The 26857-nt window shown below is 37.6% G+C and overlaps 1 protein-coding gene across 5 annotated transcripts in view; it reads left to right on the top strand.

Annotated features, from left to right (window-relative positions):
• The window catches only part of ST6GALNAC3 (ST6 N-acetylgalactosaminide alpha-2,6-sialyltransferase 3), a 191291-nt gene that overhangs the window by 110505 nt on the left and 53929 nt on the right, over positions 1-26857 (top strand). For 4 of the 5 annotated variants that reach the window (XM_072343535.1, XM_072343536.1, XM_072343538.1 and 1 more), the window contains exon 3: positions 10626-11035. In XM_072343535.1, the coding sequence (XP_072199636.1) occupies positions 10626-11035 (410 nt within the window). Of the gene's footprint in view, positions 1-5687; positions 5768-10625; positions 11036-26857 lie in introns of those variants that run through there. The other variant, XM_072343537.1, reaches the window with a different exon arrangement.

Raw genomic sequence — 26857 nt, 5'->3', positions numbered from 1 at the left:
ATGAACGGCAGCCAGATGCTTTGCCCTTTCCAAATGTACTTTGAATAAGAATGAAACCATGCTACTTGTTTTGCCCATTAGATAGCATTATCTCTGTGGAATGCCAATTCATATCTCCTTGTGCTGTGTGTGGTGCTCACATATGGGATTTTAATAACCTTCACGCTGTGCTATGAATTCATAAACAGAGCTGATGGAGGAAAAGCACCACAGGACTTTATTTTTTCATTATTACTCTTTTGAAAAACAGGGTCTGCAGAATTTTTTTTCAAGGATCGTGTGATAGAAAGGCAATGTTTTTGCTACTACAGTGGGGTTATTCCAGGGGGAGGGGATAAGTACAGTATTTACTTGTGATGTAATTCTTTAGAATTGATTTTCATCATCCTACATTTCATAGCTGCAATAAGTCTGGTGTATTATAGTTGCAGCTTTGCCGGTCTGATTGTATGGGAGTTTTTCCCATTTTTCTAGAATGCAATGGGCATTTGATTTCTTGCAACATACTTCTTCTCCTCCTTCCCCTCTGTCAGCCTGTATCTTACAATTCCACTGTCCTCCAGCTGCAAAGCTACAGCTTACTGCTCATTGATCACTGACATGACAGCACTTTTGGCTTCTGTTTTGGAAATGATTTATCCAATCTAGATTTTTTTTTTTCTTTTTCTTTATTACCCCTCACTTACCCCTCAGAGCTCACTGAGCTACCATGTATTCATGGAGAGGTATAAAATTTAGACTACCCATTTTGGTGATAATGTAGTTTAATTCTAGCAGCTATATCATTGGAAGGCCTGACGATATAGCGAAGAAAAGATTGATTGGGTTATTATTTTCATTTGTTAGTTAGCTTTTATCTTGCAATTGCTCATAGCGTACTGTACTTCATAACTTACCACCTCATTTGTGCTTGTGCTATTCAGCACTTTCAGGTCTTGCTCTTCCAAACGCCGTGATGAGGCAGTAATCTACACAAGGCCCTGGTGACTGCGGCATGCTTTGTTGGATGTCAGGACCCTTTCTTTAGCGAGGTCTTTCAAAGTGAGGGAGTTGATATGGAATGCGGTCATAGCAGAAACTATGCTGCTGAGCTCCACGAGAAGAAGGACCAATAAAAAATGATTTCTGAATTATTTAAAAGTCATTTAACCCAGTAGTTCCCAACTGAGAGTGCTTACAAAGTTATCGTGGATAATTTTAGGGCATGATACCAACTAGTGCCTGTAATGAAATCTGCACAGATTAAAATCCAGTTAGTGGACATATGCACTGGATATAAAAGCAATCAGAAGAGAATATATGTGCAACAGATTTTCCATTTGAAATAGACCTTTAGCATCGCAGTTCTTAAATTTGCAGCTATGCTCCCTCAGTTTCCATTAATTACTTATAAGACTTTAAAATAAGTCTTCCTAATTATTTAAGCAGAATCCTCCTGTCCAGTATAAATTTCTGCCCTAATGCAAGATGCTGTAGTGTTTGAAAGTTCAGATGGGTGAAAAATGGTAATTTAAGTTTATATCTTTCTGCAACTAAAGTGATTTTAAAATCTTAACTGCTATTTAAAAGAATTTGATTTTGGGGCAAAAACTGACAGTCATAATGCTGTAGAACAAATACTCCCAATATGCCAATGAGGGGAAAATAAATGAAATCGGACAGAAGCAAGCATGTATTTTCTTTTAGATAAGGCATCCTGCAATTAAAAACACTGGACTCAGCTTCTTAAAGCTTATTTTGTCAAATGAAAAATGCAACTGGTTTTAATGCTATTGTAATAAACCTTATTGTTATTCCTGACATGGATTTTTTTTTTTTTTTAATTTTCAGAAAAATGGATAATTAACATTTTAGCTTATCACTTTTCCTCCATGCATACAAATAATTTGAAAGATAGACCACCAGGAGAGACAAAATTAAATAATAGGTCTAGACAGCATGGAACTAAAGTAAATTAGAGGTTAGGCTTCCGCTCCGTCAGTTAGATTTTCATTTACAAAAAAAGAAAAAGAGCAAGGAATCCAAGCTGTTTTTTCTGACAGTTTTTGTGCTTACTTCCATATTGTTTCCCCAAATAAATTGACCTACTGACCTGAAGTAAGATGTGCACTTCTTATTAGAAATCTCATAATTTATTTGGGCATAAATTTTTCAGATGTATTGAGACTGGGGGCCTAACAGTCAGTCCTGCATCTGTAATTCAGCCAAATAAGTTCCTAGATAATGGCCTATGATTAATGGTGAGTGCTGATAAAAGGAGGTTATTAGGGAAAGCAAATTTGGAACAAATGTGCCATATACATTATATACTTTACCGCCATCTGTGGGTGTTTATAATAAATACAAATTAAAGTTAGTGGTTATAGAGTAATTATGAATCCTTTTCTCACCAACATCTTACATATGTGACAGAAAATTCCTTAGACGGTCTTATATTGAGCAAACTCAGAATGAAGAATTCTCAGGTTTTGGCACAGATATTTAGTATTATACTAAAAGAAAAAAGCAGCCTTTGTGGAGAGAGTCCTTTTGGACTTGATTGTTTTCAAGGTCATCATTCTGTAGCCCACTGTACAAGGAAGGATTGCATTTCATATGTATTATGTGTTCCCTGCACTCTACTGCCATGCACAGAACTGGATGTACTAACTGTTGTCCTTTGTACTGTAATTCATTTCCATTCAGCTAAGAGTATGTTCCCCACTTCTATGTCTTCTTGTGGTGCAAATGACATTTTATCTCCTTGTTTATTTTGTTTTGTTTGTGGAGAAAATATGTCTGTATAGAGAAGAAACAAATTCTTATCTTCCTTATTGCTACATACAATTTCCATGAATGATATACAATATAAATTGAGAATTGCTGAAGGTAAAAGTAAACTTGAATATTACAGTTCTGATAACTTGCAGGAAGCAAGTATTCTTTGAACATAATGCTGCAAATACAGCTTTATAATGGAGTGGCAAAAGTGCCATAGTTAAACTTGCTGGTTGTATTTGGAGTTGTTTATGAAGTTCATTGGACGGTTCTTGGCTTAAATAATGTTTCCAGTAATGTTTTCCATGCACAGAATTTGAGAGTCGTGAAGTACTAATGAGAGCAAGTGAGCAACGTGGCGGGTGTTAAGATAAATGACTTATTGGATTCAGCATTCAGCAAACAGCACTCGGTTGGAAGAATTCCCAGCTTTTGAACTATTACAAAGCCATGGCAGTTCAAAGGCTGTGTATTTGCAAATGAGTGATAGATGGAGTGTGACAAACAATATGGTTATTTATGGTCATCAGCTAGACCACTGGAATGAAATTAGGGGTACTCTAGAACTGGTGTAGTTTGTTTTCCCTGAATAATATTTGAGAAACTGGTCTTTTGTTTGTTTGTTTGTTTTCTCCCATAGGGTATTTTTGGGAGTGAATGTTATTTTAGTGCCTATCTTGTGAAATCACTGCATAGACTGTGCAGAAAGGAGTTTCCCTCCCCTTTACAATTAGGAATTCAACCTTCAGTTGTTTGACATGAGTATTTCCATATGTTCTTGGGTATTTTTATATTTTTGTTGTGATATTTTGTACACCAAAGAAGACTTTGCTGCTGTTCTCTCCTGATTCAGAGATGTTAATTAGGTGGATCTGGGACGGTAGACATGTATACGTCTACTGATGTCAGGGTTTCTGGTTATCTACAAGCTGTAGTACTATGTGCTAGAGTGATTCTTTCTGTTCTCATTTGTTTTCTGCCTGGGCAGTTGCAGTTTAAGGGAAGAAAGCTATTCTCTCTGCCTAATGCTGGGCTGTTTAGTTGACATGTCTGTTAAGGCTTCCTTTGCAAAAGTTAACAAATATCTTTAGGTGTTCTTGGATCTTGTGCTAGCTTTCATTCCCAAACACCATGGGCTGTTTCACTGGTAATAGAAACATTATTTTACTTTTTCCCAACTCCTCTATGCCCAAACACATCTGTTTTTCAAAAACTAATTTACATTCTACACTTCCAAAGTCTGTTGCACTTCTCTATGTTCTTATTTCTTCTTCTCTTCTCTTTTGTTATCCCAGTTCCATTTATTTCCTTCCCCTTATAAGTTTATTCATTTCATATCATATCATATCATAGTATCGTGCGAGTTGGACATCTTCACTACCATTGTACATGTGGAGAGGAGTTCACCAACCACTGGAGAAGCAAACTAAATGGTGGCTTCTGTTCTACCAGCCAGCACCTGCGGGACAAGTCTGTACACATCCTTTAGGCAATGCCTTAGGGCAAAACTTTCTTCACCTGTCACTATGAAATCCCAGATCTCCTGGCCATCAACCTTTACTGGGTCCTTTCCTTATACTTGAAACACTGACTTTGGAAGATTCCTTCTACCATTAACCCTCTGTGTAGAGACAAAACACATAATACTGTTCTTTAATTACTCTGCCAAGTCTCTATTTTTCAGTCTTTACTTGAATATTGAGCTGTTGGGACTCTTTTTTTTCCTCACATATATTTTAAGTGTTTATTTTTTCTATCCTCAGGTACACAAGCTGTACTTGATTCTTGCCTTGTTTCAAAGCTGAGTCTATTCTTCCCAATAGCAGCAGCGAAATCAATGACATTCTGATGAGCATTTGCTCTGCTATGCATTGAAAAAGGTGCTAGCTGGCATGGAATCACTGGAGCTGTCTTCAAAGTGAGAAAGATGACACTGCATCACTTTGCACCATGGTTCACATTTGAAAGATTTGGGTTGTTTGTTTTTGTTTTTTTTTTTCATTCTGTGGGGAAGGAAGCTGAAATGTTTCAAAAATACACTTGCTGAAGGGAAGTTTAGATGGTGCTGGAGACTGCAAGTTTCAAGCTCTGCCATAGGTCTGAGCTTCCTTCCCTTTTCTATCTCTTTACCACTTACGTCAGGAATGCACAGGATACCCATTCAAGAAAAGGACTGACACCAAACCTTTTCAGAGACGTGCAACATGAGCTGCAAGTCAAACAACTGGGTTAGCGCATATAGAAAGAATTTCAGTGACATTTAGTTGTTCTATCTCTTACTACCAGATCAGTCTCATTATGTGTTCCCTTCCAATTCATTCAATTTAAATAAAAACTTCCTGCTAGCACTTATGTACATATCAGTGACAGTCATCTAAATGAAATAGACCAGGCACTTCAATCTCAGACTTATGAAGAGGCAAATCATATTCTATTTATTTGGAAATGGAATGTGTGTTGACATAGGGCTTATTTCAAAATAATGTCAAAATGTTAAAATCTTTATGAAATCTTAGCATTAAATTTTATGAAGATGGATGTTTGCTGGGATATGATGCCAGTGGCTAAGACCAGAAGCAAGAGTTGAAGATGGGAAAGAATCTCTACCAGGAGGGAAAAGGGAACAACCACAACCACAAAGTTAGGGTAACCAGATCTGTGGATTTTTTATTTTTTTTTTTTAATAAATATTTTTTGTTGCTTAATGTTATGCACATAATATGGTTTATACAGAGTGTTTTTAAGTGCTCTATTAAATTGATAACTTTTGCTGGGTGGCCAAATGTATGGGAACTGTTGAGTCATGGCCTAAACCACTGATTGATCATCTGAGCTGAGCAATGAGTCAGCCCTGGGAGCACAGGTGAAGGCAATTCAACTGTGTGACCAAAAGGGTTGGAGCCTGGCTGCACCTCTCCTAGACCCACAATTAAGGGCTGACTGCCAGTGGGGAAGTGTATCTTTCTGGAGATTGTTTCTTTTCGAGTTTTTCTGCAAGCCTAGGACACAGGTGAGCACTTTCATTTGTTTCTGATTTTCTCTTTCCACTGAGACAATCCTTCTAGTTATGTGACCTGTAAAATACCAGCCTAACCACACCACTCTGCTAGTTGTGTTTTTGTTGGCTGTATGCTATACAATTTAAATGTGTTAAATTTTTACTTAGAGAAACCTGGCAAGTCCTTCCGTCAGTGAGAGGTCTGAAGAAAAGGAGTGTTTCTAACAGCAGCTTGGTTAATTGTTAGTGAAACGCAGAAAAATTAAAATACATTTTTGATTGTAAAGCAGAGAAAAGTAATAAAAAACAATGCCAGACGGCTAATGCTTCTCTTGTACCTTTCATTTGAAAGAACTCAGAAGAGCATCAAGAAGAATAAAGGCAAAATCTATTCCCCACTGGCATCATTATAAATGTTGTATCCTCTGAAACTCTAAAGACATCCAAGAAGAGTAGGAGAATAAATGGCATAGAAATAAAGAAAGTCTCTCTGGAGCTTTGTTCAATCGGTTTTGTTAGAATTCACTCAAATAGGATGATTACAAGAAAAGATCTCATTTGTTTCAACATTAAAAGAGCAAATTAATATGTGGCAAGCTGCTAATAATTGCCTCATTATGTAGTGAATGGGCATTGCGTCCAATTTATAAAATTACTATCATATTGTTAAAGTAACAATTGGGAAAGTTTAATCTGAATTTCCTGACTATCTGTGTGATTAATTGTGGGATTCACAGAATGAAGTGGGGTTGGTGTGTTGGAGTGAGCTCTGCAGTGCACCACGAGCCTTCAGCTCTAAGAACTCTCAGGAGAAATGAAGCTTTTCATTAGTGTAAATTACATCTGCTTAGGTCCTGAGCTGGAATTGGCAGACTGAATCTGGCAGTCTTGGCTAGGAAGGCAGCTTGGCATGGGAATGGCCCATCAAGACTTTGTGTTGTTGGACTCCAGTGGCTTCTGGAAATCAGAAGGGTTGTGCTGAAGTTTTGCAAAGATATTAAGAAGTCCCAGCCTGCATCACGTTACCTCGGTGTTCAGCAGCCTTTCTATTGCTGTAGAATTATTAAATGGTGGTGGGGAGAGCATTTCAAATTGGAGGGCAACAAAATTTCCAAATATCGAAATCCTCTGTGGAAAAGCATCATGTTTTGTGACTTTCTTCTAGTTAGATTTGCTTGTGACCTTTTCTAATTCTGTCTGTTTTTGTTATTTAATGATTTGACCTTTGATTGTGTGAAGCCACTTCAGAGCTAAATGCAAAGATTTAATAACTAGAACTGTTTGATAAGTGACCTTTATTGCACAGCTATTTCTCTTTGCTAGAGAAGCAGCACTGTTTTGCAAGTCCTAACTCACAGTTTTAATTATCTTTTCTATTGTCTGTAAGCTTGCACAGGAAATGGAAAGGTCAGACATTTCATTTTCTTTACTGATTAAAATATAAGTGCTTCTCAACACTTACAATGTATCACTCAGGGAAAAGATGGAATAATTTGTCAGAATCATGCCTAGCTGCTCTGCTGAGGAGCTCTGCATCCTTCTGGTCAGCAACAAAATGAATAATATTCAAGGAGCAAAAAGCAGCTCTTCAAAGATAATAGGTCAGACCCCATGGTGTCTGGAGGTGAAATATCTGTCTAAATGCATAGAAAGAGAAGAAAAGTTCTCTATTTTTTTTTCCTTTGGCTGATATATCTGTAATGCGAGTAGATAAAAACTTTGTAAAAGGTAGAGGTAAGCCTTTAATTGGTGATGGTTTAAAGAGCACAAATAGCAGCAGTGCAGGTCTCCATAATCCCTTGCTGATCTAGTGCTGACTGCTATCTGCAGATGGGAGGGTTGCCTGCACTCCCTGCAGCCTATTTTTGCTGTCTCTTATAAGGTTACAGATGAGTGAGGGTTTAATTGCTATCTTGGTGTTTGTGATATGGATACCTATAAACAGTTACTGACAGTGGCAGAATAGTTCACTAACAATGCATGTTTTCTCTAATTCTCCAGTTCTTTATTGTCTCTGAATTCTGGTTTCTTTTTGTAATAAATGACTCTCTGTGTTTGTTCATCCTTAATGCAAAGAAGTCATCGAGTTAAATAGAAAAGTGACAGATTCTCATACAGATTAGGACTTTAATGAACAACTTTACAACTATAAATCTATGTATGAGAAAAGGATGTGAAGGGTATGGGGACCATGGCCTTTAGGGTGATAAGGGACAATAGGAGATTACTCTAGCTCCTCAGTGGTCATCTGGGAGCCATCAACAGCATCCCAGTTTGGTAAGAGAATTATCAGCCACAGCTGCTGTGGTAATTCCCTGGTCAGGCCCTTCTGGCAACCCAAATCTGTGTGCCTGAACAGCTCCTATAGGAGCCACCTGAAAGATGTTTACATTTGAGTATCTTCTGAATCTGAAAGTGATGGGACAGCCACAGCTGAGGTGTGGTGTCATATCAAACGGGAAACCAAGCTAAATGAGAAAAATAAGAAAGCTGTTGTGTATGGATTATAGAAACTGCCCCTTTTATCTTTAACGGTTATAAACCAAGACCACAAGCAGCAAGGCTGTCTCTATGTGGGGGTTCAGCAAATTAATATTTGTGTGATTTTGTGCATACTGCAGAAAATATGATGCAAGAAGATACTGAATTCAGTGGATGGTGCTGGAATCAGTTGGAAATTTGTCATGGGTGTCAGTCAGTCTTTTAGCTCTCTACAGGATCTCTGTTAGAAAATGTGCATAATAAGGGTAGCTGAATTTTCTCTATTTTGTAAAAATATCTGTTCTGAGATAGGGCTTGAAGGGGTTAAGCCTCCACCTCTGCTGAAGTAGAGCAGATTATATGTTGACCTAGTGCAGGCATTCAATATTATGAAAGCACTTTACAAATTGGAACAAGATAAATGAATCACAACAAAAGAGCTCGAAAACTGGGGGACACAATTGCAGGAGTGAGTGTACTCAGTTTATTCGAGCAGAACGGTTTCACTCAGTGAATAGAAAATGCTCAATGCATTTCTAACTAAGGTCAGAAAATCAAACAATTCCAAATTTAAGAGAGCAGCTCCATTTTAATGGAGAAGGAAGAATATTCTGAAAAAAAACATCAACACTGAGACAAATTTAGATGGGACCAGATTCTTGACCAAATTGGTTTTTCCTATCTGGCCGTTTCATATTCAGTATTTGTTAGCTTCAAAGTTCACCCTGAAAGCTATAAATTAATCTACTGGGACTTGAACAATTCACTTCATGTTAGGATGTGAGTTATGCTCATGGATTTGTTTAGGTCACGCAGCCATGTCCTCATAATGTATCTTAGAGAGAATTTCTGTAACTAAGCAGTAAACAGAAATACTGTTGTGTTCAGCCATATCTCCTGGGATTTCATCCCTGCTGCCAGACAGCCAAGCAGGACAGCTTTCTGAGACTACAACAGCTATAAAAAATACATGGTGTTCTGTAAAGGAAACACCATCAGTGCTTTTGCATAGTCACACATCTTTAACTATTGAAGAAACAATGAAAGAATATTTTCAGGCAGCACTCACATGGAGAAATCAAATCAATCACAGCAGAGAAGTCAAAATACTGCAATTGTGATATGTATTGCAGAAATCTTGAAGGTCACACAAGTATAAAAATTGTCGCCCAAACATTTAATATTTTTGTGGTCATAATTTGGCTATTACAATCTTGAGGTGTTTATTTCTTGTCCTTAAATTATGCACCATTATCAAAGAAATTTGATCTAAGTGACCAGGTCCTAAGATTATTGTGGTCAAATGTAGCCAGAATGTGATTCACATCTGGTAAAAGACTTGTGATTTTGAAGAGAAATAACCACAAGGCTATTCCAGAAAGCATCTAGCCAAACATCAGCAAAACATAAGAGAAATGAATCCTAACAAATGTGTAAATGAAGTCAATCATTCCCAGTCAAAGCATGTTAGAAGATCAAGCCATACAAAAAGTTAGAGATGATTTGTAGCCTGGACCCTCTTCTGTAGGTTTTTCTGGATAGATCTAGTTTTCATTTGTTTTAGGTTTCTAATAGAACTTTAATAAAATACAACTTAAATGTAAGGCATCCCTTTTTAATCCTCTGATACAAAGGAACCGAAGAACGGATATAGAATTTATATTCAGGCAGATGAAATATTGTCTTGGTCCCTGTACTTCTTTTAGGTGATGACTATTTCTATTTTCAATTCATATGGGAGAAATAGTGCCACAGAATTCACTCAGGAAATAGTGTCTTTGACTTGGCTTTGCCCAGGATTAAGTTCCAAGGTAACATCACCACTCCATCTTTCATTTTTTCATGGGTTGTAACTATTCTCTGGAGTGAACACCGCATTCCTCTACATCCTCTTTCCAGCTGTAGGGTTTTAGTGCTGTCAGGCTGGCTGTTAGAAGTACGCTTCATGTTTTGACTTGTGTCGCAAATTTGGGAGCTATTCCTTTAGACACATAACCATAATCAGTGTATAGTTAAATTTCCAGCATTACTTTTTCTGTATGTTTTTCCTGTTGCAGACACCTTCTCAAAAAAGGCCTAAATTTAAATTATTTTCTGTTGCTGCTTTCTTTTATCATTTTCTATGGGAAAGAATAACGTCCAGAGAAAAAAATAAATGAATATTTTTCTAGTTGACTTCAGTAGGTGAACAAAGGAAAAGATTACAGGTGCTGAAAAGGGTTGCTAATCAGCTCTACCACAGGGGAATTGAGTTTTGTTTGTTTGTTTTATTAAGAGAAGTATCACTGTCAGTTCTTTGTTTTGTCCTTGTCTTTCTGTTAGCTGAATTCTCAGTTTTCATGCTTTGCAGAGAATAAACTGCCATATATTTTTGTTTTCTCTCTTCCAGCCTCTACAACTGGACTGTGACCTCTGTGCCATTGTTTCTAATTCAGGACAGATGGTAGGCCAGAAGGTGGGAGCTGAGATAGACAAGTCCTCCTGCATATGGAGAATGAACAATGCACCCACAAAGGGCTATGAGGAGGATGTTGGGAAGAGGACGACCATCAGAGTGGTCTCTCACACAAGCGTGCCTCTCCTACTCAAGAATCCTGAGTACTTTTTCAAGGAAACCAACAGCACTCTTTATGTGATCTGGGGACCTTTTCGAAACATGAGGAAGGATGGAAATGGCATTGTATACAACATGCTGAAGAAAGCTGTTGACAGCTACCCAACTGCCAAAATCTACGTGACAACGGAAAAGCGCATGAGTTACTGTGATGCAGTGTTTAAGAAGGAGACAGGAAAAGACCGGTAAGTTATACTTGTGAAGTGCAATTATAACATTTGACAAAAGACATGAGAGAAGACCATGCTGGATGCCAGCTACTAAACAAATCCCTAGATATGTTTTTAATGGATTGTTATGTGGTTTTAACTGTTATAAGCACTTGATGAGGCAGCAGCTAGGCCCCATTTACCCCACCTACGCTACCTTCTGTTCTTGCCATTTCTGTTGGCTTGAGTCCCAAAAAATAATGATCTTCCTGAAATGTTTTGAAAGCTGTGTGTTGTTTTCAGCTCAATTTGCTATTGATTAAATTGATATTTATTTGAAGGGGATAATCCTACACAAACAACATTTCCAAGTGCACAACCTCAGAATAACTCTGTATATTGTATTTTGGTCTCTGTTGATACTCTCAGTAGTTTTACTTCAAACACAAACCACAGGGTTGTGTGTTGTTTGTGTTTCTTGGTGAAATTGGATTTGTTTTGGCATTGAAGGGGACCTCTGTATTTTGGCATTGAGGTAGCCACTGCTACAAACTTAGTAGGAAGGAGTTTCCAGACCACTGTTGTGCCTTCGTATTTATTTTTCAGTTTGCGTGTTGTGATTTTGCAGTTGTAAAGGCAAGTAGCTTTTCTGACCACATTATAAGAATACAGATATTAAGTAATGGTTTAACCGTATCCAAAGTTTTGTCTTGGCTGTTGCTGTAGAAGAGCTTGTTCTCTCAGGCTCTCTCAATTCTCTCTGTTACCAAAGCTTCAAATCTTGGTTAGACTCAATTTTGCTGTATTGAAAAGGAATTGAAATCTGGGGCTTGTTCAGCATGTGTGAATGTGGCTACTGCAATTCTGGAATTGGAAGGGGCTTCTGTTCTCCATGAATGTGTCGTGGTTGTCATAGCTTCTTTGGTTTAAACTGAAGCTGATGAATAGATGCTAACAGAAAATACATGAGATGTGTTTCTCAAAAACGTCCTTTAATAATACAAGCCATCCAGTTTATCTATTAATCAAGCTAAAGATGACCATGAGAACATTGTTGCATTGGTACATTTAAATTTGTTTATGTTTATGACTCTTCTGTGATAGTAGTTGTCAGGTCACAGTGACTTTACAATCCCACGTTAAAATACTTACTGTGAGAGCAGCTCAGTGCAATGGGTAGCCTAATGGATAGTATAGTTTATAAAAAGCATCATCATTCAGTCTCAAAGTGTCTTAATCTCCAGCCTCTTCAACAAATTAATACATCACAAAATGTTATTAGTTCCCTATTAACGCAATACAAATTATCCTGTCTATGTTAAAGACAGATTGAACTTCTGTTCTCTCAGAGCTTATGAACAATGTTCTTAGGAATCCTGGTGTCAGTGACCCAGTGTCTTTCTCCTTTATCTGCAACAACAACTAAAAGTTTCACACTGTGAGCAAGGGCAAATTGTAAAGGGACTTTAGGGTCCACATCACATGGTTTACATAACTCACTCCCTTTAACACTATGAAGCAAGCCAATGCTTCTCACAGTGGCAATCAGATCACATCTTTGCATCTGCTGTAACTTTCTTTTTCAGTTCTGCTTATCCACATCAAATGCAAGTGGTATCATTTAATGCACTTGTCAACTAGAAATGAGGGCAATAGTCAACGCATCACCAGCTCTCTACTAGTCAGGGGGCCTCCATTTGGAAATCATTTATAATTCACAGAACCCTTCTGCTTTCTGTAGGGAGGGTGATGATTTTCTTAGAGGTTTATGCCAGTTGTAGAAACAGTAAAGGCAGAGCACAAGAAATTTGGGAGTGATGAGAATAGTTTTGCACGTTATGCCAGACTGTTATGATGCCGAGACAGAATCATGTTCCTCAGCCAAATATTCCTTCCATTCCTCAGAGAAACATCAACTCTTACTTGTGATATTAGCTAGAACAGAGGTCTGTTTTAACATGTTCCCAGAAAAAATTCTGGAAGGATACCAAGTTCAACTCGTGTTTTAAAATGTACCAAGTGGATTGTAATCACATCTATTTCAGTTTAATCCTAAAATACTGTCCTTATGTACGGTGTATTCTACTAAGGCATAGTAATATTACAACAGATTGCTAGTCTGTCAAGCCTTTAACGAGCATTCTCTTCCTACTTTTTGGTAAATTATCTTTTCAGGTAATCAGTGATACTTTAAAGTAATTTCATCCTACCTGTGCTCAAGTTTCAAGGGATGTTTTGAGAAGTGCTAGAAAGATGTGTTTTGCAGTTGTTTCACTGCTGCAAAAAAAGCTCTGGTCCTACACTCTCGCTGGTGTGGGAGCTTCATCAATGAATTCAGTGGGTGCAGGTTCAAATCCCACAGCTCTGCTGTTGATACATAGTTTATTATCAGTTCATGGAGGAAATAAGGGTTGTCCTGAGGAACTTCTAGCAGATAGACTGGGGGCAATTTTTAAAAATTATTTCTATAACAGTATCCTGAAATATGAGTTATCAATGCTGAAGAATTAACCTTGTTAGGAATCTGGAGGGCATACGTTTTTGGTTGGTTTTTTTGAGAGTCTTCATTAGCGAAGCATTTGAGTTTAATGCAGTGAATGCTCATCCACTTTGAATAATTGTTGTACATAAATAATATTCATTACCAGACGCTCATGGTTTTTCATTAATGCATTTTATTTGGTGCTTCCCTAGAGGGAGCATAAACCTGGCAGCTTCTTCTTATACTTCACTAATGTTTGGCTATATTACATGTATTGAGTCAAGTGAAATGATGTAAAGAAACATTAGATAATCACTAAATGTGGTGTCTTTGCATCTCCTTCAGTCCAGGTAAGTGGATCTAAATACATCTATAATTTTGCTACGTGGTAGAGATATAAGGCAATATGATGTAACAACATTTAATTGGTAATAACAGAGAAAACTGCAGTCTTCATTAAAGCAGCAGAGCTAATTCTGGTCTGATAAAGTGCACTGAACAGCCCTAAATAGGTTTTAATTAGCTGGCACCAAAGCTGCACCACCCTTAGGGAGGGTAAAATTAATGAAAACTAGCAGCACATAGATCAGCGCTACTGGATGTCATTGCCTTAGGTGAAGGTGATGAGGAAGAAGGGAGTGCCTTTTAAGGATCATTTAGAAAACAGACTGTGCTAAACTTGACTTTTCAATGCAACGATAAAATAAATCTTTGCTAATATTGCTGAGACACTCAAATGTCATCCAGATTTCAGCCTTTATTTGTGTTTATTTAACAAACATCTCAGGCTGACTGCTCAGCACTCGGGGCAGGCGGTGTGATCAGACACTGCTTGCGGAGGATGCTGAGCACCAGCAGACAGCCACTAATGCACGTGCTGATACCACCTGATGCATGGCTTCACTTGGTTTCTGAGGTCGTCTTATTTATAACTGCCTGAAAAGAATGTGGTAGACTTTACTGGGGAGATTCATTCTGATCCCCTAAAATTCCTGTTAAAAAACTTTGAGACGATGTTCTGAAAGCCAGTACTTTGGGTATGATCTTGACTACATGCTGTCTTAACTCTAACAATACCCTCTCCATATTGAAACAATCCAGTTCAACTGGTTGCTTCCAGCTCAAAGGATTCCATGACTTCAACAGCATTTTGTGGAGATTAACTATACAAGCACACCCATAGAAGGAAGCTATATTTCAATCAGACTTCTGTTTCTGAAGGATTCCTGTTAATATCTTGGACAATTCCTAAGAAGTTAAGTTGCTTTAGTGCTTCTCCTCCAGTTCTCAGTTTCCTCTGTGCCAGATGGTGCGATGTGTTGGGTTGTGACAAAGCTGGTTTATCATGAGGCAGAAAGATGGATCTTTCTGATTGCTGACTTCCCCGTAAAGATCCAAAACTGGGAGGTGTGCTCAACCTGCTATTTTACTCAGTTCTGCACGCTAACTTTTTTCTAAATTTGGCAATATGTGTGATCTATATTAAATCTGTCATTTTGAGGTAGCAAATTATATTCATCTGAATTTCAGATTGACACTGTTAGGAAACTGCAGTCATCTCAGCTTCACCTCAGCTAATATGTGGTTTTTAATGTGACTGGCTGATCTACACAAAACTGTAGTATAGTAAAAATGTCTTGAAATGAATAAATGAAATTCCCTTCTCCGAGATGCAGGTGGGTGCAAATTCTGTTGTTTGGGGAAGTTCTCTCAGAATTCAGGTGGTAAAGCTGTCAGAGGCTGGATCACATAAGTTTTGTGCCGCATTTCTTGGCTAGAATACAGTACTGCAGTAATGTTATTATCTCTTTTGCACTTACTTTCATAGTCATACTAGTTTCCTTATCAGAGAAAATATAAAATCTTGCTTAGTGATAGGTAATAATTACAGAAAGAAGTTTTTCACTGGGAAGTTGTGAATGTTAACAATGAATTTGGCTCAGAGTTTCTGGGAGTTGGGTATACTCTCATCTGCACTTCATATTAACATGAATTTTTTAAAGACTGGGACATGAGTAACCATTCATTTTGTTTGGAAAGGAAAACAAGGAGAGTTAAGGAATGTTTATGAGCTTAAGTTATAGAACTATTGGAAGAAAACGATGGAAAAAGGATTCAGACTGACATATAGTGTGTGGTAAACATTTTGAGGATAAAAATCCTAGTTTACATTTTGATATAGTCTTTGTCATGTCGATGTATCCTCTGCTGTTGCAGTGATAAAGCAAGAAGATCTCCATCACCTGTGAGCATTAGGGTAACCCTCCAGATTTGTGCTGGACCTAGTCACCACTTTCTGAGTGCTTGGCTATGGATCTTTCTCAAACCACTGCTTGGTACATCCAGCCTTTCTTTTTACAAAGGAATTCCTTCAGAAAACTTTAATGGATTTGTCTGTCTTAATTCAAACAGGGCTTAAATAGTTGCATAGTCAACTAAGACTTCTTTATTACCTGTTTAAAAAAAAAAAAAAAAAGCGAAGATCTAAAGCATGAAACCTTAATGAAATAAATAGATTTTTCATTATAAAACACTTAAAATCTCAACCTCTACTGCTATTTGTGGTCAATTACCAGAGTGTTAACAACCGTTTGGGGGTTTACACATCTCATTCACTCTTCCCTGCTAAAAAAAACACAGTTCTTCCTGAGTATCCTGGATTTATTCCCTGCAGCCTATTAGTATCTGCATTTATGTTTCTTTATGAAAATTTTCTTAATTAAGATGAACATTTTTCTCTATTAGGCAGATGGAACTCAATCTAAGTCTGTTTTTTATTAACATGGCAGTAAATGCTGTTCAAAGCTCAAGCACTTTTTACAAGAAACACAGCTCCCACTGCATTACAGTATTTGAGTAGTAAAATAATGCATTATTAAAAAAATAGCAACGTTATCTATTATTTTGTGAAAAACTGTGGCTGTGTAAGTGTGAATTTAGTGACCTTTTGATGCTGTGGTGATTGTTGGCTTTAGCCATGGAGGTACTTCTTTTTACATAGTGATGTAAGTGAAAAAATACATTGAGGATCTACTTTATCTTTGTGTGTTTTCACATGTCATGTTAATTAATCCAAGGTTTATTTGTTTTAGTTTATCTTCTTTGAGTGCCACTGACTGCTTTCTGCTCCTGACCAACTAGATACTAAATCTTCATACAAAGTTTGAGATTGTCCTAATTACATGCACACATTTTCCATCCTGTCCTTTAAATGTTCTGCAGGTTTTATGGCCATGATCACATTGTTTTATCTCTTAGGAGCTACATCTTGATTGCACATATAGATAAGGTCCCTCACGGACTTTTCTCACATCCCATGAATCCTTTTGAAGGATGAGGTGACCCAATGAGATGTATGTTGGCAGTCACGGTAGCACTGTGAATCCAACTGATTCTTGTTTTGCTGTTTGTAATGCAAGGAATTTTGTGACTGTAAAGGGAAAAAAATTTAGAGGAAGAAGTTAAGAGGTGCAGATTTTCAGTGAAGCCTTTGGTGTTCATAGAAGCTTTGCTTCCACTGCAGCATTTTTGATTTTTCAGATCACAGCATTTAAGATACTTTGATTTTTTATATTTTTTTTCTAAAAGAGTTTATATTTTTAAAGGAACAAAACTAATTAATTTAATCTTTTTTAAACTCAACCTTTCTACCAGTTGAAATAATTTTCCTTACAGTGATTACCAATGAAGTCTGTACTTATTTCTGGTCGTCATTTAACAATGCTTTTCTAAGATGCATTAAATAGGTTAGGAAGTAAATGGCAATATCACTATGGCTTTATTGTATTACCCATTTTTTTACTGATTACTGTGGGTTTCCAAATGGAAGCTCCCTAACTTGCACAGCTTCGTATTGACAGTGTTTAGCAAAATACCATGTTCTGCAATCAAACTACGTGAGAGGTACAGAGAGATTGTGTTATGGAGTTGCTGCTTGAGTGAGGGTAGCAACTTTCAGAGGCAGGCAATAAAACACTGCAGTAATTTGTTAGTTTATATAGGGAAGGCTTTCTGTGTGTCTGTCTGCCTGCTAGCTAATAAAGTTTACAAGAACAGACTTTCATAAGAAAAAGTTGTATGAGAATAAGAGTGACTCAAAACTAATTTCTCAGTGTATCTCAGTGAAACACAACAACATGAGAAAGAAAATCTTTCGTTCTCAAGGCTTGAAACAGGCAGGCAACACGATAGAAGAAAAACTGGTTAAAAGTGGGAAGTGCTATACCTGTGCTATACCTTAAACGTATAGAAAGATTATGAAACAATTACTCCCATGAAAGATTAATGATTAAGAACTCTGCAAGATCCTGTGCTTATGGGTGGGAGGAAAATGGTGTGGAAGTAGTGAAATTCAGCGTCTCGTTGAGTTTGTTTATCTAGTGGTCTTGTCCCATAGAAAGAATTCAGGCTGCAGTTTCAGAACAGTGAATCTGTTGTCTGTATGCATTTGGTTTTATAGTGCATGTCTTAAAGGGTAACTCAGGATTCACAGCCACGTATCTCAGAGAGCCTGATGTGCTATTGGGATTTACTACAACACACGTTTAGAAAATGGTTGCTGGCTACATCCTCGTGTAGTTCTGGTTATACTTGAATTCACTGAGTTTTTAATAGTGAGGTAGCTGTGCATTTAAACAATTAAGTGCAGAAGAGCTGACTGTACAATTTTACTCATTTGTTCACATCTTCAGCAGGGTTTGGAAGCTATGACACAACTGAGGGACCTGTTACAAATCTTGAGGATTGTCCTCAAAGAGTTTATCTGATATTATGACCAATAATTGGTGTGTAACTTAGTTTAGGTGTTTCCACACCCAAAAAGGGGTGTGAAAGGAATACTTTTCAATTCTGTTGTTCAAAATTCAACCATTCTGTTTCCAGCATTTTGTTAGCAGCTCTTGCTAGTAGTAGCGTTCAATATGTTGAGCGCCAAAGATACCACACTTCTCAGAACCTGAGTGGCCCTGCCAAGGGTTCAGTCAGTAAACATGCAAATACAGTAGGAGTAAATGTTTCCAAATGCTCATATTTATTCTTTGCAAGTTTTCTGTTTTTGTACAATCCTGATTTTCCCAGAGTTCTTTTTCTTTGTTTTTATTTTAAAGCATCAGTAACCATAGAATCATAGAATCTTTAGGGTTGGGAAAGACCTCTAAGATCACCCAGCTCAACCCATCCCTCTATGCCCACTGGCCATATCCCCATGGTTCTTAAATGAGGATGGTGACCCCACCATCTCCTTGGGCAGCTGTGCCACTGCATCACTGCTCTTTAGAAGGAATTGTTCCTCATATCCAAGTTGAACCTTCCCTGGCACGAACTGAGGCCATCATTCTTCTTTGCTATGTTTGTATTGGTTACAGAATGGAAAAATGAACTTCTTAATGCATGCTTTACATGACTCATTAAAACTTCCAATGCACAGGATTTGCTGCAGAAGTTTAAAAATTGCTGCAAATGATATCACTGGTGTCAAATAAGGTACAGAGAAAGGAAGCAATAGCAGACTAAGTCCTAAGGAGCAAACAGCATGCTTTTATCTTAACAAACATTCAGTGTCAGAAATACATGCACTGAGTTTGTTTGCCTTTCCACATGTTGTTTCAGAGGTTTTCCTTAAGTATGTTCCTTAGAGACACCGACACTCTTGTCTCTGAAGAGCATCCCAAACCTTTTCCATGACAGTATTTCCTAAAATATAGCAGATATCGCATAAGCTTCAAAATGCCTCTCTGAGGCAAGGAGTATTTATCTGCTTTTTACAACTTGATTTTCTTCAGAAAGGGACACTGAAGAAAGCAGAAGCTATTGTATAGAAATTTATGCCCATAGGGTTTAATGAATTTTGTATGCTTACCATGAAGGCATTTCAGGCTTCTATGTTGCTAATTTTGAGTTGATATAGTCTGGAGCTGTGCAGGTGGAACTGCACAAGAGAATAACTAGAATAACTTTCTGCTGCTCTATAACCTTTTTTTTTTTTTTTTCCCCAGCCAAACAGAGTAATATGCTCGCACTTCTTTCCGCATTAAATTATTTTCTCTCCTTAATATTATGATTTATAATCTGAAGAGTATTTGCAAAGCAGTATTTCCATAAGAGAAGAATCATTTTACTTTCAATTCTTTCATTTCGAGCATTATATGTTGTCCTATCCCATGTCCATTCATCTCAGTACCATTTCCACATCTTCCTCCACTGCATTTAGAAATGCAACTAGCATTTTTTTTTTTTTGTTATTTGACTTTTTCTTTCATGAAGGTAAAATTCTGTCTTTATTGGAGCTCTCTCTGTGGGCTGCTATGATTTTGTGTATTTTGATAAAATATATTTTCTATTATTAGTATTACTGCCTCCTCTGGGCTTATCCAATTGCCTTAAATTTCCTTTACCTAATCTCCCAGGAAAGCTGACTGTTCAAGGAAGCTGAATTACAGATCCTCCCAGGGAATCTCAGCTGCAGGGGCATCCCAGAGCATTCTCCCTCGTGGAGGTATTTTGGTTCTCACTCATGAAAGTGCCCTATAAAAACATAAGGCATTTAGCAGTATGTAGGCTATCTTCGGCTTGATACTGCTTAGACTTGTCTAAGCATCAGTGGCTTCTTGCCAAGCTATGCTACTTGACCTGATTAGGAGAAAGGTAATGAACAAATTAATAACAGAGGGGCCAGTTCATTGATTATCAGTTGGAAAGAGAGAGTATTTTAGATTATATTTCTAGATGTTGTTTATGGTGTGGTACTTGGGGATGATATCACCAAGGCGATCCTATTCCAGCAACCCTCCAAACTCTTACTTCTGGATCACTTAAATTTTTTCCTGTTTTTGAAATAGTAACCACTGCTTTCATAAACATTTGACCAGTTTCAGGGTAGCAAGAGCAGCTCATATGTTTCAGTTAAACATTTCTTATGTACCAATACTGAGACTGGCAGATAATAATAAAGAAAATATTTATATTACTTTAAATTTTTCCCTGAGGCATGGTTTCAAAACCATGGTCTTCATTATATTAAAATGGTGGCATTAATACTTTAATCTCTGTGGGTGGATTGTAATAGAAAGTTTCAAAATAACTGCCTACAAATGTGAAAGGTAAAAATCTATATGGTATCATATTGCTTATAATGTGACCGTTAAAATAACAATTATGTGATAATGAAAAGAGTCACTGTGCTTTAGTTTATCTTTACACAATGTTGATAGCTAATGGAAACAGGGGAGATTATATCTAATTACAGTTAATAATGCCATTGCATTTCCTATAAATATGACATTTTGCTTGGGTTTGTAGGTTTGAATGCTTTTCTGAAGTTTGTGAGCACGTTCTATGTACTTCAAGTAGGACTATTTTAAAAACAATAGCTACATTTTTTTTTCCCTTAAAAGACAGACACAGTCTTCAGAAAGGCTAGAATTCTGAAGCTGGGTTACCTGAGGTAGATGTGTCTTGCAATGTGGCCATATTGAACAGAAATAGGAGGAAAAAAAAAAAAAAGATTTAGGCCATTTTGGCTTGTTGTGTTACAAAAGTGAAGGCAGCCTGACACTGAGTCGGTCAATAGAATAAATTCTCTCTCTAGGTCATTCTTTGATATGGATAGAGAAGCTTCTCATTTTGTATGGTGGGATGCTGAGCTCAGAGTCAAAGGTGCTTGGTTCAGGAGCACACAGCCATAGTTCCCAGAGGTCTTAAGGGCAAGAGCATTGGTTAGAATTAAGCCATTTTGGTTTTTGTATGTCTTCCAAACTGCAGTGAGGTTGGCCTTTGCATTGCACACTACCTCCAATATTTTCTATACATTATGATCTGGCTGAATGTTACCTTTAAATGCCAAACTCATGAAGGCTGGAATTACATTGGCTCTAACTAATTTCCAGGTTGCTTCAACTTTAGTCCCTGCTTCTCTTCTTGCTCATCTCAGCCTCTTCCATTTGGATTATCTAAGTGAAACTGTGGGCTTTCATGCTTCTACTGCGCTTCAGGCACAAACTCTTTCTTGTTCATGTTTCACTTCAGTGTTGTACTTGTTTCTATTTGGCATAATTCTTGCTTTCTTTCAAATATTCTTTTTTTTCCTCTCTCTCTTTTTTTTTTTTTCTTTCTTTCTCATTACTTTGCAGATATTTTCCACATTTTTCCTCTTTTGATTTTTCTGCCTCATTGTTTGCAAGTGTCATCTATATAGCTTTCTCCTTTCAGCCTTTTGTCCTTTTATTGTGAAACTCATTGCCTCAAATACACCTCCTGTTTTCTGCACAATCTTTTAAAAGAAACTCACAGCCCTGCAAAGTATCTGATGAGGAACAGCTCTTCCCTATGTGCTCGTGCCCTTGCCCTGACTCTTTCATCTTAATCCTGGAAAAGAATTCCTGAAAGACTGCTCAGGCATTGCAGGTCCCAACTCAATATGTCCAGCACATAAAACAAAAACAAAATATCACTGTGGGATATAGAAGCTGTGCACAATTATTTATTGATGACTGTTGGCTACATGAATTAAAATGGCAGGGAGCTCAAATTTTGATCAAAAATCAAGTTTCTGGACACTTTTTATTTTTAAATATGAACATAATATGAATTCGTTGTGCTTCTGCTGTTAAATGCTAAGCTCCTGTGTGACCTGCTATGTAACAGTGAACATGTGTGGTTCATATGTGTACATTCACTAGATATATGCATGTACAGATTTGAAGTGACATGCAGTAGGGATAAATTCCATTTCCAGAGACTCTAGGCTGGAGAAACACCCAAGGAAGGATTAAAAACACCCAGGAACTGTAAGCATTTGTTTGACCCAGTGGATATACTGACCCTGCCACCTTTAAATTGCAGTGGTACAAAGCATGCTAAGTACATCCCCCAGTACATAACGCTGTCAGATGAGCTACTGGAGATGCTTCATGTCTGTGTTGAGGCATACCAAACACTCACAAGTATGGGTTCAGTCTGAAAAGTGGAAGGATTTGGCATGCAGCTGCCTGACCGCAGCCCTTCTGTGAGCTTCCATCATGGAAGGCATTCATCAGGAGGCTCGCTTCACATGTTCCATAATGTTAGCACTGAGCAGGTTTCATTTACTTTGTTTTAGGTTTTGTAAGTACTTTTCAACTGTGACAACACAGGGGAGCCTGGTTGGCAGTAACTCCTGGGTCTTTATGAAGTACAGATATAATGTATTTGCTTTTAGTTTTTGTAACATCACCAACTGCTAAGGGAATTGATGTTTAATATGCTTCTAAATAAGTAAAATGAAAGTATGAATAAATAATGCCTAGTTTATTAGTCCAGGTGTTTTCAGCATTGCTGAATGTGATTTGATGACAGCCACCAGCACTAGCAGCAGTGAAAAAACAACAGATTTCTCCATGATTATTATCATTATAATAAAATGTAATTGAAAGATTACAAAATTGATTCTTTTAAAAATTAATGTTGCATGAGTAAGCAGGCTCTGTGACATTCAGAGGTTTGTTGTCTTGTTTTTTTTTCCCAGTGTTATTTGGATGGAAAATGACTTGTTTTATTTCCTGGCAGAAAATTGCTGATTTTCAAATAATCTTGTTACAGAAAACAGTCCCAGAAGGTTATAGGAGACAACAGACCTGTGTCATTATACCTTACCCTCTCCTGATGGGTTCAGAGAAAAGCCAGAAACAAAAGAAAGTGACGTTCATTATTGAGAGAGCATTGGAATAATCTGTTTGGCCAAGTAATTTTGAATGAAACTAGCAAAAAAATATTTGATTGCAAAGTGCACAGACTCCTTCCATCAATATGCAATTTTCTGGACCCGTTTGTCCAAATGATTATTAACAGCAGTTGCTAAATTTGTGATGCTTTAAAACTTCTAAGGGCTGTGAAACATTAATTAGTTAAATGGATGGAAGTTTACAAGAAAAAACAACAGAACCAGAGGACCAAAGTCAGTTGTAAGGCAGTTTAAAGTGCAAAGTATTGAAAACAGCAGGAAACCTGAGGACTTGGAATAGCAATCATACGGCATCATCCGCCCCAATCAGGAAAGTGGAAACCACAAATTTATCTTTGATGATTTCCTGTAAATATGCTCTTTGAGGACAGATTACCCTGCCCACTGTTGTGGAAGAGCTCAGAGTTACATCCCTTCTCACCACAACATATGGATCTCAGCACGCAGTGAATCTCCTTTTCTGAAGTCACTCTTCAGGTAGAAATGTTTGAGGAAAAATGTGGTAAAATATTGTTGCAAAAATGCTGGTTAGAATCCTTCAAACCTGGCAGGAACCTTCTTAGATGTGCTGGAGCACTCCCACATCTGAGCAGTTGCATTCCTGACACTTTCTGGTAGATAGTACAGCCCTTCAAAGAAAATTGCTAAATGGCTCTGCTACATCATTCATTCTTCATTTGCATTAGAAATGTCTTTAAGCAGTAATAGGATTATAGCCAAGAAGTGCCAGTGCTTTATCATACATTTATTTGCCTTAATATATAGAGGTGCATATTTGAGACAGCATTTACTCTTCTAGAGCTCATCATAAAAACCACTCTGAATGGGAGTGTTTAAGGGAATGACGACTCCAATTAATTCCCTTAGAATAGCATGACTGGAATCAGATGCAGTATTTCTCTTTTCATTAGGCATTTCTGCGTTGTTATGAGTGTTCTTATAGCATGAGATGAATTAAGTTAGCTAAAGAAATCCTAATGAAAATAGCCCACGGTAGGCTGCTATTTCTTTTACTCAGCATGGTGGAGCATGAGGTTTCTATGCTTTGGTTGTGGCAACTAGATGGCATTAAAAGAAATAGATCCAAACTTTCGTTTTGGGAGCTGTGGAGAGGCTGTGCATGCTGCGTGCTGCAGACATCCTTTTACCTGCATAGTGAACTGAATAGTGTTACAGCTTTTTCAACATCCATCCTCCCCTATTCCCACTGTCACCAAATCCCAGTAAATCCTCCTCTGGTCTGACGAGCAGATCTTTATTCTGGTTTTCAATGTGTATGTTCCTCACTGGTGTCAGGAGGTCAGGCTTCACGTGGTGCTTCTGTTCCCAAATGGGACTGCTGCATGGGAGGAGCTGGTTTCTCTCTTCAAAGTGGTGAAGACGTTTTGATTAATTCTAGGAAATCTGAGTTAGTAGCTAAATTTTGCCAGCATTTTATTCTTGTTTGCATTTCTTGGTCATCTATATCTACTGGTTATAATGAGTGAACATGGCACAAATAAAACACCTCCAAATCATTTCCTTGGGATGTGGGATCTTTCATTAATTGAAGAATAAGGAATTCTGTGGTAACATTGGTCTAAATCTCTTGTCCTGTTTTTCCTAAAAATGATTATGGAGTTTTGTGTGACTGTTGGTGTTACGGGCATCCTAGCATTGTGAAATGATAGTCAAGGCAGATAAAAGATGGATGTACTGGGAACATACTGAAGATTGAGTGTTTTCAGTGTATTTTATCCATGTCTGAAAGTGATCTGCTGAAATATCACAGGAAAAAAAGGTGCATTTATGTATCAACATATTATATCTGAAGGAGAAAGCTTTGTTTGTATTGTTTTGGTCTCTTCCCATTCATTTCTTTTCAGGCTGTCACAAAGCATGTTTTGAGAGAAATAATTTTGTGGCGTGAGCATTCTCTGCCTTCTAAAACTACAGACAGCAGCTCATCTTGCATGCAGTCACCTGTCCAGGAGTAATCATTTTCTGTCTCTGTAAACCAGAATCAGTCTGCTGGTCTGCACCCTTCGCTCTGAAAATCTTAGCTCATATGTAAATAGCTTGAATAATTTGAGTGCCCTTAAAAGTGTCAGAGTAATGTCATATGCGAGAACCTACTAAAGGTTTTCCAGTTCTGTGAGTCTGCATCAGTACTAGTTCACTACAACTTTGCTCTTTAAGGCTTTGGCTTCTTTCCTGGGCAAAGATCACTGGTCCAAATCAAGTAAACTGGGCATTATCTGCTCCCAGGAACTGGTGGAACCATCAGCATACACCACTTTGTCAAGTCTAGATTTGGCCTTAAATGTATGGAGTAAAGAATGGATATTGGAAACCATGGTAGATGTTTATTATTTAGCAATATTTTAAAACGTTTTTGGCAAATCTGTTACCACCCTGCATGGTTCACTCAGTGCTTTAACAATGAGACACCCCGAAGTGTAACTCAGTCTCTGATGTGTAAAAGCTATGAGGTGAAAGGAGTGGGAAGAAAGACAATGGAACATGCAGAGTCTCTGCTGAAAAACATCTGAGAAAATTCTGTTTAAAGCGTAAGTTACAATGTGCATACTTTTCTACTGAGGACCAAATCTATTGGTTTCAAATTAAAGGCTCACACAAGAGTTATCTCTGCTGTGTCTAATATGCAGTAATTGATTCTTCTACTTCCTAGGGGAGACATCACTATTCAAAGTACAATTGAATTCCAAAGTACCTTACAGTGCTATAGTGTAAAGTCATACCAGTCTATCGCTGAGGGAGACCAAGTGCTTTGCAAATGCATGGAGTAAGTGTAGACCCTTTTCATTGTTCAGTGCTCTGTGGATGCTGAATAGCCTGGTCTGCAGCAATTCCTACCTTGTAGTTAACAGATGATTTTGTTTCTTACATTTCTGTGCATGGCAACAGAACAGAATTCAGAACAGTGTGGTTCTGTTTTCATTCATAGACTGGCTTCATTGGTTGTTTGTTAGTTTTTTTTTTTTCTTTGAGTTTTCTTGTCTGATTCCTACAAAAAATGCCTGTAATTACCCATGTAGTATCAGGGGTGAAACAATAACCTGTTTGTCATCACTGAATGTTTTTTTGGGGGAATAGGTTTCTGCTAGATTATTGGCTTATCTGTTGAAGGAAAATATATTTGATCATGAGATCTGCCCCTTCAGGTGCTATAAAAATACTGGCTTTACATGAATCCATCTTTAGCACTACTAATGGCTGTAACTTCACCCTTCAGTTCTACAAAAGAGTCTGGCTATAACTAACAAACTCTGTGTCTCTGTCTATAATGACAGTCTTGATAGTTTCAATAAAACTTCTTGCACTCAGGGGAGAGATTTGGGAAAGAGCATCTCAGTGACATTCTTGCTATTCTCGTTACCATCACTACATACTCAGAGCAATATATGTTTTAAAAATTGATTATGTATTTACTACACAGATGAGAAATGTTTTTTTAATAGTGAGGAACTCCCAATGATGCAGCCTGTGATCTACAGCACTGAGTCGGTTTCTTTGATTTTAATGCTACAGAATGCAGTCATAAAAGTTTTAGACCCTTAATGTCATAGAGTGCAGCTTCTTGACACAGAATGTTAATGTTAAAGGAGAGAGCTGCTGCAGGCGAGAGCTCCAAAGCCAGTGAAAACCAGTGGCTTAAACT

Source organism: Excalfactoria chinensis, chromosome 8 (assembly GCF_039878825.1).
Source record: "Excalfactoria chinensis isolate bCotChi1 chromosome 8, bCotChi1.hap2, whole genome shotgun sequence".
Classification (NCBI taxonomy): Eukaryota; Metazoa; Chordata; class Aves; order Galliformes; family Phasianidae; genus Excalfactoria; species Excalfactoria chinensis.
This window is presented reverse-complemented; position numbering and strand designations above follow the sequence as displayed.